General features: G+C 51.5%; 1 protein-coding gene across 2 annotated transcripts; it reads right to left on the bottom strand.

Annotated features, from left to right (window-relative positions):
- Nucleotides 1-1,428: 1,428 nt before the first annotated feature.
- LOC125707252 (syndecan-1-like) lies at nt 1,429-13,301 on the bottom strand. 2 transcript variants are annotated; one of them, XM_048974244.1, is made up of 5 exons: nt 13,111-13,301; nt 5,275-5,353; nt 4,225-4,838; nt 3,856-3,955; nt 1,429-3,460 (listed from the first exon to the last, which is right to left on the bottom strand). In XM_048974244.1, exons 1-5 carry the CDS (start codon nt 13,165-13,167, stop codon nt 3,294-3,296), a joined length of 1,017 nt encoding a protein of 338 aa, XP_048830201.1. In that variant the 5' UTR covers nt 13,168-13,301; the 3' UTR covers nt 1,429-3,293. The 2 variants fall into 2 exon arrangements, with proteins under 2 accessions (XP_048830201.1, XP_048830202.1); XM_048974245.1 differs by having other exon boundaries at nt 5,275-5,350; nt 13,111-13,300.
- Between the last annotated feature and the right edge of the window lie 1,927 nt (nt 13,302-15,228).

Raw genomic sequence — 15,228 nt, 5'->3', positions numbered from 1 at the left:
TTCTGCCTAGACCTCTGTCGGACTTCTGGAGGCAAAGAGAGGGAGAACCTGCCCGATACTGGCTCTCAAACAGGGCTTACAGTCCTGGACTTCAGCTCAGCCGAGGCTGGCCCCGCCCCCGTGAGGTCGCCGCTAAGGTGCACTAAGCTTCCATCCAGCCGCCCGGTGGAACCAGCAACAAACCCAACATACAGACAGTGGCAGAAACCTCAGGAACCATCCTGCTGGTTCTGCATGTTCAGCCATTAAATCTAGACTGAAATGATGGTGGACAGGAGCTGCAGGGCATCTCTGTACAATTGAGGTTGCCTAAAAGGTCATGTGATCAGCATTCAACGCTCTCCCAGTCATTCGGGCAAAACAAGCATCCATAGACCTTACCAAACATCAGGGGCCTGTACTGGGGTTACTGGCTTATCGGGGTAACTTGTCGGATTTAAGGTAGTCTGGGCAAAATGTAACTGAACGAACATGAAGTCCATTTAAACTGTGGTTCCTTAAATCTGACAAGTTACCCCGATAAGCCAGTAACCCCGCTTCTGGGAACAGGCCACAGCTCTTAATGCAAACTCAGGCTTCCTCCCCCCAGAAGACCTACACAGGCTCCTCAAACTGGCTCTCATATTACAAGCCTCATTGTTCAGTTCCAATTTTACGCTTTAGATGGAAGCTTGACGGTTCACATTCATAAATAAAGGTGACCTGTATGTAGTTTTAATATAAATGCACCGATCCCCCCAAACAGCCCTCACGCACACAAACATACAGCATCTGCCTCACAGCGTCACACATCTGCGACTCCAGCGCTATTGAAAATGACAAAATGGAGGCTCCTTTCTGATTTGGAAAGATGCCCTGAAAGCATCAGATCTGAGGGACTCGAGAGCGGTAATGTGAATAAAGCTGGAATCACCACTGATCCGCGACACTCCAAAGAAGTCGACATCTACCAAAGCCCACGAATTCCCACCCGGATCCTTAGTTCTCTAGCAGAAATTCCAGGCGAATGAATGTCAGCATTCCTTCGCAGAGCTTTCTGGGCCAGAAGCTGCAGTTTCGGCTCCTTGACGGTTGAAAATAAACCCTCTGTTTTTGTAGCTCTTGGGATGAGCAGCCTGAGGAAGAATCAGCGGCGGAGATGAAGGCCGCACAGCATGGAGACCCTCCGAACATCCACAGCGGCCCCTGTAATTTCATGCTAACTGCGAGTATCGAAGCAATGCTGTGTGCCGCGAGACCAGCTGCGGACAAACAAAACCTTTCCTTGGAATCCAAGTCCTCCAGACACACGCTCCGGTTCTCCTCTGCGTTCATACATCACAAGTTAGCGTTCTGCTGACGGCGAGTCAGGGTCCGAGTCACAGGGTCCGAAGCGAGTGGCTAAGGAAACAAGACGCGCTTTCGAAAGACAAACACACAGAGCTGCTGTTTCTTGGTGATAAAGTTCATATTTATTGCAAGTCGACCAACAAACTCAAGGGTAAATAAATAGAAAAAAAAAATGGTACAAATTCCCCAAAGAAGGAAAAGGGGAAAAAAATGTATATAAACATATTGATTTCCTCCATTGTACAGCAGAAAACTGAATTTTTGGGAGTCTGGGAGACCAATGCAGAGAAACTATACCGCAGGTACAGAACGCAAAAGTTCCCCAGACACTCAGGGACAGTCGGCAGGGGGTGTGGCTATCAGCGATTTCCCAGTGCTTAAGAAATGGGCCACAAATATCAAATACAGAAAAAAAAAAAAATATATCAAAACATACACATTTGAATTATATAAAAAAAAAAAAAAAAAAAAAAAAAAAAAATGCTTGTTGACTCCCAGGGGCCCGTAGGCCTACAGTGAATCTTTCTTTCTGCACGGCGCGCTTACACCCCGCAACAACGCTTTGCGTTCCGGCAGAGCGACTGGCATAGCTGTGCTAACACTCTTCACGATTCACAGTGCCATCGCGATGTGCTCATAGCCCTACTGTGCCACAGCTGGCGTCACTGATCTTGGTGCAGACCGTGATTGGTGGATTGTGACGTGGTCAGTTCACGTTACCGAGTACTTAGGACCATAGGTCACTGGTGATTCGCAAATAACATCCAAAAAGAAAAAAAACTTTTAGTCAGACTTGGTGTCAGACTGATTCTTATTGGGACCGACTGTTTGCCAGCTACAGACTGGCAGCTTGTTGCCGTGAGAACAGCACACTCCACATCTGTCCACCAATCTGCGGTTTCCGTGACGCTCTGGCTCGGAGCGGTTCCGTTCCGTTTGGTCCGCCGCCATTCATCACCGAACGCAGAACGAACAAGAGCAGCAACTATTCCAGTCCTCCGGAAGAGGCGTGGGGGGCGATGTCGCCTTGTTAGTCAGACAAAGTGTGCTTTGTGACGTCCCAGAGACATGGATCCGGCTCCAGGTCTTAGAGGCTGCGAAGCAAAAAGACATCGGCAGACAGCCTGGGGGGGGGCCAAACCGAAAATCTGATAGAAGAGCTGTACAGCAAAACACAAACAAGAGACAGACAGAGAGAGACAGACAGACAGAGAGACAGAGCCTCTTCATTCCTAAAACAACAATCAGCTGAAGAGAAGCTGCTCAGCAGACGAACATACAGGTTAATGTCCCACAGAGCACATGGACACACCCCCCTCACCCCCCACCCAGAAAACCAGTAAGATCCTTAAGACAGCCACACCAAGGCCATCTTAGAATGAGCAAAGACACAATGCCTGCCAGACATTCCCATGTGGGCATGGAAGATAAGGATAGACACGCCTGTGCTAAAGGACAGGGCAAGCTTGGCGAGAGGAGCCCAACGTGGTGGTATGAACGACGATCATCAAACCTACATCTTTGCGAATACACCCCCCCCCCCCCAGAAAATGAAAGAGGATAAAAAAAATTAAAAAATTATCAGCAGGCACAATCACAAACAGAACTGCTCTATCAGTGTGTGATCTTGTCCAGCACTTGGGGGGGCGGGCACACAGTTCAACCTCCAGCACTGCATGACATTTTGCAGAAAACAAAAGGAGTTACAGTTGGTACAGAAATGCAGTCTGATCGTCAGTGAATGTAGGACAAGGCTGAGACGTTCTACACAGCCGAAGAGAGATGGACCCCCCTCCCCCCACCTGTCAAAAAGGCAAAACCACCAACACCTCTTAAGTGACAAACCCAACCAACATCTCTTAAGTGAGGAATCCCACCACGAGAAAAGGCAAAAGCGTGACATTATGGGGCATATGTAGGACCGGGGGGGCATGGGTGGGGGTGAGGCAGGCCACGCTGAGGCCTTATGCCAGGAACTCCTCCTGGCCCTGCGGCCGCTGGTAGCCGACGTTGGGGTGGCTGTGTTCATCCAGAGAATAACTGCCCTCATCCTTCTTCTTCATGCGGTAGACCATGAGGGATACCAAGAGGACGGCGAAGGCCAAGCCCACCACGCCTCCAGAAATCACACCTGAGGGGGGGTAGAACCAGAGCTGGAGTTAGCTACTGAGTGGAACCCCCAGCTTGCATTTCTGGGAGCCTGCAGCATGTACGTGGGATTCCCGAGACCGAATGGAGCACGGTGGTCATCTGGTTCACTGTGGGGCTCAAACACAAGGACCACCAGTTTGGTACCAAGTCGACTTGTTTGGCAGAGAACATGAACACTGGTCCAAAGGCTGGATTTTGTCATCACACACAGCCCTTCAACTCAAGGGGATGAACCCAGCCCTCAAGCCAAGCAAAGAGAAAAGCCATTAAGGGATCCCCAGAAGAAGCAGATCTGACCAAGCCTGACCAGCCAAACGGCCGCTTCCGCCCAGATGGACTGCTCCCAAATCAGTGTGCCCACCAGGAGAGACCTACCGGCAAGGACCTCCTTCCTGTCCAGCAGCGACTGGCTCTGCCCGGTCTCCTGGAACTGCTGCTGCGTAAGATCCTCGTCAATGACGATGTCAGTATCTTTCTGGAAGACAGCGTTTAGAAGCCTCAAATGAATTCCTAAACATCAACATCATACCTTTAAGTTGAATTCATCCATAAACCATAAAAACATGAGTGCATTTCAAGTTACAATATCACCCATGTACAATGATTGCAAGGCAACAACCTCGTTAGGTGTAAAGGCATTTAACTCATGATACCTCATACCACTGCTTGGGCGCAGCAACACTGCTGCTGTCAATAATGCGCTTTTCTGTGAAGCTTTGATCAGGCAAGGTAGACCTGTCTCACCTCTGGCTCACTGCCCACAACATGACTCCTGCCCCCTTTTATAATCGGCTCCTCAGGCACCGTCGGGAGCAAAGTCGGAGTGGTGGCCGGAGAGCCCGATGTAGGGACATGCCGAGTGACACTGGGGATCTTATCCTGAGCGGGTGCCACTGGAGTCGGGGCTGGCTGGGTCTTCTTGGTGGACGTGTGCTCAGATTCAGGCACGACTGGAAGCCTCTCTATCACCGCTGTGGTGTTCACGTGCATTACAACGGTCGTGGTTGAGATGGTCGTCGAGTGGGATGGAGTAGCGGCAGTCTGATTATGGATGCCCATACCAGCTCGTGGCTGGGCCTTCGTGGGGAGGGACGTGGAGTGTTCTTCGTGGGCATCGGGACTGGCTGAAGTGGTCTGTCCATGAAGGCGGTCCTCAGTCACCACACCCCCCTCTGCTGGAGGTCCTGCAGTCCAGTGGCTGGTTACCACACCACCTGCTGCAGTGGTGGGCGAAGCCTGGGAGGTCACTGCCCTTACTGGATCACGCATGGGTACTCGATTCCGCTCTGTTGTCGTAGAAACGCGTGTGGTGACCGAGGAGGGTGTTGATGGGAGAGTGAGACTGAATCCCATGAGATCTAAAAGGAAACAAGGTTTAGTCAAAAATGAGGCTTGAACACATGAGGCTTTCAGGCACCCATACAAGCTGCTTCCCCGCACCCGCCCGCAAAAAAACAATGGGCTATGGCAAGTCAGGCGGGGGCCAGAGTTTAGAGGAGGGTCAGCCCCCGTATGCAGCAGAGCACCGATTAACTGCAAGATGCTTGAAAGATCATCCCTCTTTACAAGGAAGGATAAGAAGTCCTTAAATTACTATAACGAGGTAATTTGCTGCACTAAAAAGAAAAACCATTTATAAAACACTTAAAGGCTCAAAATTTGCCTTCACAGCACTTCTCCTGCAAGGGCTTCAGAGCACAGCCTGCTTAGTCCTGCCACACAGCCCATCAAAACTCAACGGTTTGGTCTGAAGAGCTTCTCGAGTCACAATGACAGGGGAGGGGGGGTCCGTACCATCGTCGCCTGAGCCAGAGCCGGAGGTTTCCAGGTCATCTCCCGATGCATCCTGGTCGTCTGGAGGACTCCAGTCCTGCTGAAAGAGAGAGAGACCATCAGCTTTGTGGCTTGAGGGCAGTGCATTCTGATCTCGGGTGCAGGGTCCGGTGTGGGGACACAGGAACGAACAACAAGCAAGATCAGAGCTCTACAAAAATAATGCCAGTCGGTGAAAAGCGATACCACTGAATCAGGGAGCCGTCTGGACAAGCCGAAGTCGGTTTTATCTCAGACAAAAAAATGCAGTTCTCTTCGAGAGGGAAAGAACATATAAAATTTTGGCCCACAGAGCCGCCCTGTTAGATAACTAAAATCGACTCCTAAATCACAGCAGCATGAAGGTCTGGGCTTGCACTCCCGTTCAAAGGAAGCGGAGGCAGTTCACACATCTCAGGTTCCCACGGTGGGAGACGGCGTGCGGTTTATCGCATCTCTGACAGTTGACTCACAGGATAAACGGGCCCAGACCATTGCAGCCGCCACCCTAACAGCAGGCTGGCCTACTCACACATGAGGAGCCCTGACATGGACACGCCACGCTCATGCAACACGGGAGAGCCGCTGTGACTCGGGGAACAGCATGTCCCTCGCCGGCCAGGCGGGACGCCCAAAGACTGCCACAGCCGCATTTACTTAGGAGATTCTTCTGGCCAAGTGACATAAGGCAGAGTAGGACAGTCCCTGGGCCGACTGGGGATTAAAGGTCTAACTCTGGTGCCCAATGGGGATTTGATCCGGCGACCTTCTGACCTCAGGCATGACATCTCGACACCCTCCTCACCCACCGAGCCACACACTGCCCCCATTTTGAAAACTCAGTTTCACAACACTGAGCTACAGCAAGGCTTGGACTCTGCAGAGTGAGATGTTTGCTTGATAAATATTGTGTTGCCTTCTACAAACCTGGGGAGGGGGAAAAGGTGACCAAACAAAGGAACAAAACAGCAGGATAAAAAGACCAAGTCAGGACGGCTAGACGAGTTCCCGGCTCCCAAACAAAGGTCCTTTGTGGTCTCGTGTGCAGCAGCGTGTAAAACCCTGCGCCAGCAGACATCTCCGGTATGAAAAATGTGATGTAGGTTTCCTAGCCTCTCAGCACCAGGGCACGTCAAAAAATACCTGCCGGTCATTCAGCTTCAGCACAAGGTCACTCATTCCCCCACTACTGTCCCACACAAACACACACACCAACTCTGAAGGACATCTGCCAAAAATTCTCAGATGATACCTGCAGCACCCTCAAAGTCACCCAACTGAACAGCAAAGGGAGAAAATCTTTAATAAGAAGTTCCTAATAGTTAGGATGTTTCCCAGCAGGCAGTGTTCCTAGATGCAGCCACTGGCGAGGGCGGGGGTGGGAGGGGGGCACATTCCTAACCATCTAAGGTAAGGCCTGGGTGGCAGGCTGGGAGCAAACCTCCTCCAGTTTGTTTAAACTCGGACCTCACTGCTTGCAGCCTGACTACGAGACCAGCGTTCCATGATGCTGGGGACCTCACTGCTTACAGCCAGGCCAGGAGGCCAGCCTTCCATGGCGCTGGGGACCTCACTGCTTACAGCTCGGCCAGGAGGCCAGCGTTCCATGGTACTGGGGACCTCACTGCTTACAGCCAGGCCAGGAGGCCAGCCTTCCATGGCACTGGGGACCTCACTGCTTACAGCCAGGCCAAGAGGCCAGCGTTCCATGGTACTGGGGACCTCACTGCTTACAGCTCGGCCAGGAGGCCAGCGTTCCATGATGCTGGGGACCTCACTGCTTACAGCTCGGCCAGGAGGCCAGCCTTCCATGGCGCTGGGGACCTCACTGCTTACAGCCAGGACAGGAGGCCAGCCTTCCATGGCACTGGGGACCTCACTGCTTACAGCTCGGCCAGGAGGCCAGCGTTCCATGGTACTGGGGACCTCACTGCTTACAGCTCGGCCAGGAGGCCAGCGTTCCATGGTACTGGGGACCTCACTGCTTACAGCCAGGACAGGAGGCCAGCCTTCCATGGCACTGGGGACCTCACTGCTTACAGCTCGGCCAGGAGGCCAGCGTTCCATGGTACTGGGGACCTCACTGCTTACAGCTCGGCCAGGAGGCCAGCGTTCCATGGTACTGGGGACCTCACTGCTTACAGCTCGGCCAGGAGGCCAGCCTTCCATGGCGCTGGGGACCTCACTGCTTACAGCCAGGCCAGGAGGCCAGCGTTCCATGGTACTGGGGACCTCAGTGCTTACAGCTCATGGAGCAGCAAACACCCCCACGCTGCCAAGCCTGGTAGATACGCACTTTTTCCCCAGCGACAGAAACAACTGGTATGACGCACCAGAGCCGCACCATAGGGACTGGGCCACAGTGAGGTTCAGGCAGAAGAACAGTCGGTCCATGGTCCAAGGCCAACGCCGTCCTAGTCGAGGAGGATATCTGGACCTTCAGCCATGGAGATGCCACTTCGGAATCAATAATAATTTAATATTAGAGATGAAGAGTTAAAAAACACCAAAAAGCATGAGGGGGCATGGGAGGGGCAAAAAAGCCAAAGCATGACCCCAGTCCCCCAACCCCCTATTTTAATGAGACACTCATATACAGCTACCAGGACACCAAAAATCGGCATCCAAAGCCACAGAAAAAGTGAACAGCGAAAAAAGGCTGTAGAGAGGCTTACAACCACGTCAGGAACAAAGACAAAGGCTAGACGCCGAGCAGAAGTGGCATTTCATCTCTGCCAAAAGGCGGCTCTCCTCGAGCTATTCATGGAGTTCGACAGCCAATCGGAGGAAGGCAATAAAGAGGCGGGGCCAGCTGGAGTCTCAGTCCATCCGTCTGTCCTGAAGGCGCCATTGCGGTCAGCTGCACACCCTCGGCTTGGTGGGGGAGGGGGGCTCATGTGCCAGTGCTGCTTTTCCCAGACCCGGTGAAGGCGCCCCCAGCAGGTGGACAGGGGGTCAGCGCATCAGGGTGCTCCTCAGTGACCGAGTCCCGTGATGTCCATTCAAGGAGGCTATGACTGCCTGCATCCATCCCATGAGAAGAACATGGTGAGAGGGGGAACAGACACCCCTGCCATATACCACACACCCCCCAGCATCTCAGCTCAAGGACACCCCCAACCATCACTCCCACTGCTACAAAGCAAGGAAGTCTGCCACTGCTCCCCTGACGAAGACTAAAACACTTTCTTCTGCAGGCTTGGAAACGATTACACCCCCATCCCCTTGCTGGAGCTGAAGCAGGGTGTGTCAATGTGGGCAGCATACTAAAGTTTACCATTCTTTCGTCAACAGTTCATATCACAGACATCTAAACATGCTTCCTGGTCGCCATTTCCTGCTTCCTCTGCATCATGTTAAAATATTCACACTGCTAGCAAAAATAGTCTGACCAAGGATGCCGTTGGGAGCTGGGTAAATATTATTCATTCTTCTGCTGATACTGTCACTGTAAACAACAGGCAGCTGTTAAGGACGGAAGGCGCTACCAGTGTCAGACAGCTGGACTGAATGGCGGGGGACTGTTCCCAGGTGTTACCTGACATCGCATGCCGTCTCATCCTAGCTTCCCCTGAAAACGGGGCAGCCCTGCGCCTGCAGAGGACACCCTGGGGATAGCTGGGGAGAGACAGACTACTGGCCCCCAGCTCCCAATAATCCATGAATCTATCCTGATCACTGACCACGGTCAGGAGCAGATATCCTGTTTGGTTGTTACCAATTAGCAATCTAAGTGGAGGACCAAAGAGACACTGGGCAGAGTGGGACTCGCAGGTCCCTCTGCCCCTTTGGTTGAGTGGAAACAGGAGACCAAAGCAGATCTGTGAATGGGGCTTCAGGCAGCAAACCAGCTGCAGCGTTTTCCCTCCAAAATGTGCGTCTGGGAGAACAGACCAGATTAGATGACAGTGCCCAGACACATCCTGGTATCAGCATCCAGTCTTCGGGGAAGCAGAGGCTCTTGTGACAGATAAGACGCTGTGTCCATCAGCCTGGTCTCTTCCAGGTCCTACACAGCAGCTACCCGAGCTCCCATCTCTATCCAGCCAAGCCACTCGGATAAAAGGCCCTTATTAACTGCTGGAAGCCCTGGAATGTAGGCGGGGGGGGCTTTGATTATCCTGGAAGCGCCGACAGACCAAACTCATCACCTTGGGTGGAGGAGGGGTGTGAGACATGAGGGGGAAATCCCAGCCGCTACAGCATCTGAAGGACCACCTTTGAAGGCCAACCAACCGGCAACCAAAGCCAGCAGCATCCAGTACAGAGTACAGCAAGCTGGGGGGGGGCGCAGAGAGGCTTCGGTGCCGAAGGACACCCTCCATCTGGGGGAGTGAGCGCCGGACCAGCCCCACCCAGACATGAGTAAATGGGTAAACGCGAAAGGCTTCATCACAGAAGAATCCCGTGCTGTCCAGCTCATAAAACAGCACTTTGCACAGCCAAACATTGTGGACAGGCTGTCAAATTAAAAACCGGACCACCCGACGAGAAACAGATCCGAAATACCTCCATTCCATCCCGAGGCGAGGGGCGGGGGAGGGGGGGGGACGGTGTTAATAGCTATGAAGCAGCTAGATTGACAGAAGCAGCATTCTTCTAAAATCCAATCATGCTCCCTTTCATGCAGCCCTGCCAAAAGGTGAAATAACTCTGATTTAGGTGATGTGACATTTAAATTAGTCAGATCTAAGCCAGCATTCCCATGAACGTACACAAGCTCAGGCATGTCAGCCATGTACACGTGTAGTTCACTGGAATGGACCCCCCCCTCTTTGTTCAATTTAGACAAGGGGGATAAACAGCCAGCAGTAGTGGGCGGGGACACACTTGCAAGCAGTCATGACTCACAGCGCATAGCCGGGGGGGGGAGGAAGAGACCACACCCTGCTGCACTCTGATTGGACAAGAAATCATGGCGGCGAGTTACACTCATGTCCAACTCAGGCCACTGCCCTCATCACAATCAACAGTTTATGAACCAATCAGGCTTAATGTCCAAGCCTGAATCACAAACACACATCCTCCCTGAAACCAACCTCCTTCCCAGTGGGGGGGGGGGGGCTACCTTAGATTATACATCACTGCAGGTTCTCATCAGAAATGCCACAATACGAGTGAAAGTGAGCAAAGGAACACTCCCTTGCGTGTCCAATCTCCTTTAACAGCTGTGAATTTACCAATTAATTAAATAGTGTTAATTAGGAATCCGCATGAAGCGCTGAACACCCAGCAACCGAGCCAGGAGCGCAGATGGTGCTCGGAACCGACCGCCAACACCGGAGCCTTCACACACAGGGTCAGCATCTCCACCTCACCACGCCACTCGCCCCAAGCCCAACCTGGTTCAGGCATAAGACGTCAAAAATATTCATTATCTTGTTCATGCTAATAAATTTTAAAAAATAATAAAAAAATATGGCCACATGATCAGATTGTGTCTGTCACGGTTTATGCGTTTCTTTGGAACCAATCCTAAGCAAACACTATATGCTGCCAGCAAACTGCTCCGTTACCGAGTGTGGATTCCCTCACCATTGGGTACAGTGTGAAATACAGAAGGTTGCAAAATGGAAAGTAAGTCCAGGCAAAGAAATCAGAGGGAGGGGTTTGTGGTGGAACCAGAACCACGGCGTTCCTTGCACAGAGCAGCCCCCTCCAGCCCAACCGGCTGCCCACCAAGGCCACTGCATTCCCAGTGGTGCCACCAGCAGACTAACCCTGGGCACGGTGCCATTTCTGTCTGCTGCCGGATATTTCAGACGGAACAAACTCACAAATACAGGAAGCTCTGCTGACCCACAAGAGCAGGTAGAACCAGCAGACACACAAGCGGGACGCTTAAGTGGTACTTTGCTGGTCTGATCAAGTTACTGAAGGGAATGTGATGAAACACACAAAAAAATAAAAAAATACAAATTCCAACACACCCAGCCGTAACATTCATGGAAGCTCAGCCTGTCACTATAAGCTGTGAAGGTGACCTGCTTTACACTCAGACTGAACACCTGGCCAGATGTTCACCAGGTGCCCCTCAAGTTCCCCCAGCACCCTGGACACATGTAGATGTTTCCGAGAGGCACTTTGTCGCTAGATGTCAGTTGGCACCTGATAGCCACACAGCAACTTTAAACCGACCAAAGCTGGTGAGAGACGAGTGAGAGAAACCAGCAGGTTTCCTAAACCACAGAAACACCAGTGCGGCCCCTTCACCTAAACCCCGTAAGAGATGTTTGTTAAATCAAAATTCTGAAGAGTCTAATTCCTTCAATCTGCTACTGAACAGCGACCACTAACAACCACCAACCCCCCCTATCCTGGCTACCCGCCAAGTTCAGGTGAGCTGGGTGCAGTTCTGTTGTTCCTCTCCCCCTCCCATAGCCCACAGCCTGATTTCCTCACACGAAAAGTCTAACCGGATGTTTCTCTGCCTGCCTGCCTCCCCCCCAGTTCACGCTGCTGGATGAGCATTCCGTCCTTACGGGCACCGGTCCGTGTCCTTAGAGCAAGTGTGTCAAACTCCAGTCCCGGGGGGCCGGAGCCCTGCACGTTTTTGGGTTTTTCCTTATTAACACACTTGATTCAACTCCTTATGAAAATTATAGCACAGCTTTTGAGCTGAATCATTTTTGGGGGAAAAGCGACACAGAGCTACGGCCCCCCAGGACTGGAGTTTGACACCCCTGCCTCCGAATCACACCGCCGGTCCAGAGACCTGCTGGAAGAAGATCCTCACTTATCCCGGCATCGAGGGCGGATGGGATCGGATCTGCAACCAGCAGCTTCCCACTGCAGCGGCTTGTGTCTAGACTGAAAACAAACATTCGCGGCAGCTGGAGACGAAAAGAAACGGCCAGTGAGCTTTAGAAATTCTATAAAAGGTTTGGCCGATTAAAATAATTATTTATGAAATCGCAGTAGCCGAGTTGCCTCTTTACAATAAACTTCCCAGCCAAGGTTAGAGAGCGATTCGCGTCCGAAGGGGAAACGAGGCTGCGGCAACCGATCGACCGGCATCCAGCGGCCGGTCAAGAAACGCCGAGTCCTGCGCTAATTACAGCCAGCTCATTATGACAAGTTCATTATGGCTACGGGCGCAAAAACGAAAGCGCACACAGGGCCGGTAGGTTCAGACGTAAAAACCAAGACTAACAAGATCTAACATTAAAAAGATATGAAAATTAAATCAATGTAGGCATGTGCTTTAACGTTAATCTATAGATAATTACATCCAGGAATCGTTACCAAGACTGTTTCATAGTCACTGCATTTAAAGGGTTATAAAAAACGCACTGGCCGCTGGCAGGGTGCCGCACTTAAAACTTTAATTAAGGGGTGGCTTTTGAAAGGCAATAAGTAGGCAATAAAAGACAGACCTTCTGCTGAAAAGAAGAGAGAACTGGTATAAGAAGTTACACAGATATACATGCAGCCAGGAAAAACTAACTTCGCCCAATTCCCAGCGCGAAGGACATGGCGGAACTGGAGAAACTACATGATCGTGCGTTTCCGTGCGTTTCATGCGCTACTAATGTCCACTTTGCGCTCAGGACACTTTTCAAAACCAAAATGCTGGCGTATAGTTATAAATAAGGTAGTTTTAAACACCAGACACATGTAAATAAAACCACTTTCGATCATTTAGAAGTTTATCGTGGATAGGGAAGCATAGCTCCAGATTACGTCTCAGATCCGCTCTCGGTCCAACTCCCGGATCCCGGTGTCGCCGCCCCGCAGCGCAGGTCCCCCTTTCGCCCCATTGGACTGTGTCGCGACTCCCTGGCCCAGAAAAAGCACTGAATGAAAGTCTGATCTCACCGAAAGTGTGCCGGGGACCCAGACGGCAGCGAGCAGGAGCGCCAGCAGAAGTCGCATTCTTTTACCGTCTAGTTTGGTTAATGTTTTTTTTAAAAAGCCTTTTATCCGCTTTTATCCACACAGTACCGACCACGACTCCTCGCCGCGATATAATAGCCGCGCATCTGCGGCGACTGCAATAAAGATGAGCTCCGCGGCCTTGGTGGCCCCTCCTTCTACCCGATCGGCGTGAAATTACCCAAGGTAGATTAACAGGATCCACCCTCCGCCCAAATTTGGAAACATCCGCCCAGAAAGCTCGGCTTTCGGAGGACTCTGCAGGGCTGTCCTGTCCGTGCTTTGCGGCCGATCGGAGCCCAAGTTTCGGAGCGCCGGCCTCAGCGCAACTCAGCCGTCTTTGTTAATTAAAGCCGGCGCTTCCACTTATTCACAGCGCGTAACATGTAAATGAATCATTTAACGGGGAAAATGTTAACCTACAAAGAACGGGTGAAAACCCCCAAAATGAAAATGGGATTTTTACTGTTTTTTCACTGAAAATGGGGGAGAGACCGGCGTAATTACTGCCCATGCAAAACGGGCACGTCCGTTTGCAGTTAGGGGACACGACCCTTTCACTTACATTTAAGTTATTTTATCCAAAAAAAGTACCAAAAGTAGTCGAGAGCCTTGTTCAGAGGCCCGTGTAAAACCACCCCATTAACTCTGGGATTTGAACCAACAACCTTTCACTCAGCTACAGCATTATAAACCACTGAGTGGCTCAAGCTGTCCCCTCTCCATAGCTTGTCATGGTTCTGTTAATCGAGGTGTCGCTGCACACTGGGTTGCTGGATACCGGTGGTGTCTGAACATGATGTGAAATGGGGTAAACAGCCTTTTTAAAGCAGGAAGGCTCTCTGTGTTGCTGGCCAGCTGCCGCCATGCCGGTTCTGATTCCCAGTCACTGTCTGCAGGGTTATGCTTTCGTTGTTTGGTACATTAAAGCTCATATCCAGCTTTACTTCATCAGCTTTTTTCCATCGATATGGCATAAAATGCTGTGTCCTTGCGGAGAGGTGGGATAGGGCGTATTTAAAAACCAGGTAAACGAAATTGGATATACAAGGTGCTTTTATACAGCCAAGCATTTATGTGTATTATATACATCATTATATTAATATTGGCAGACAGTGCATCAGGAGACGAACAGAGGAACAACTCCAACCTCCTGTGCGCGTTCACAGGCTGGACAAAGGCTGTACACAGACACCCCACATGCCACCTATGCCCTACAGGCACCATACACATCCCGCGGACACACCGCACACATCCCACAAAAACCCTGCAGAGACCGCACACATCCCACGAAAACCCTGCAGAGACCGCACACATCCCACAAAAACCCTGCAGAGACCGCACACATCCCACAAAAACCCTGCAGAGACCGCACACATCCCACAAAAACCCTGCAGAGACCGCACACATCCCACAAAAACCCTGCAGAGACCGCACACACTCCACACACACCGCACACATCCCACAAAAACCCTGCAGAGACCACACACACTCCACACACACATCCCACAAAAACCCTGCAGACACCGCACACATCCCACAAAAACCCTGCAGAGACCACACACACTCCACATACACATCCCACAAAAACCCTGCAGAGACCACACACACTCCACATACACATCCCACAAAAACCCTGCAGACACCGCACACATCCCACAAAAACCCTGCAGAGACTGCACACACTCCACACACACAGCACACATCCTACAAAAATCCTGCAGAGACCGCACACACTCCACACACACAGCACACATCCCACCTATGCCCTACAGGCACCATACACATCCCACGGACACATCGCACACATCCCACACACGCCCCACAGACACTGCACACATCCTAGCTATGCCCTACAGACACCATACACATCCCACAAAAACCCTGCAGAGACCGCACACATCCCACAAAAACCCTTCCGACACAGCACACACTCCACACACACATCCCACAAAAACCCTGCCGACACAGCACACACTCCACACACATAGCACACATCCCACCTATGCCCTACAGGCACCATACACATCCCACGGACACACTGCACACATCCCACACACG

Source organism: Brienomyrus brachyistius, chromosome 14 (genome assembly GCF_023856365.1).
Source record: "Brienomyrus brachyistius isolate T26 chromosome 14, BBRACH_0.4, whole genome shotgun sequence".
NCBI lineage: Eukaryota > Metazoa > Chordata > Actinopteri > Osteoglossiformes > Mormyridae > Brienomyrus > Brienomyrus brachyistius.
The sequence above is the reverse complement of the archived record's forward strand: the minus strand, read 5'-3'. Positions and strand labels throughout refer to the sequence as shown.

Coding starts and splice junctions, on each gene's coding strand:
- LOC125707252 (XM_048974244.1), bottom strand. CDS start 13,167: ATGCGACTTCTGCTGGCGCTCCTGCTCGCTGCCGTCTGGGTCCCCGGC. Junction 3,956..4,224: donor TTGTGGGCAGTGAGCCAGAG/GTGAGACAGGTC, acceptor GCTGTCTTCCAG/AAAGATACTGACATCGTCAT. Junction 3,461..3,855: donor CAGGAAGGAGGTCCTTGCCG/GTAGGTCTCTCC, acceptor ACCCCCCCTCAG/GTGTGATTTCTGGAGGCGTG.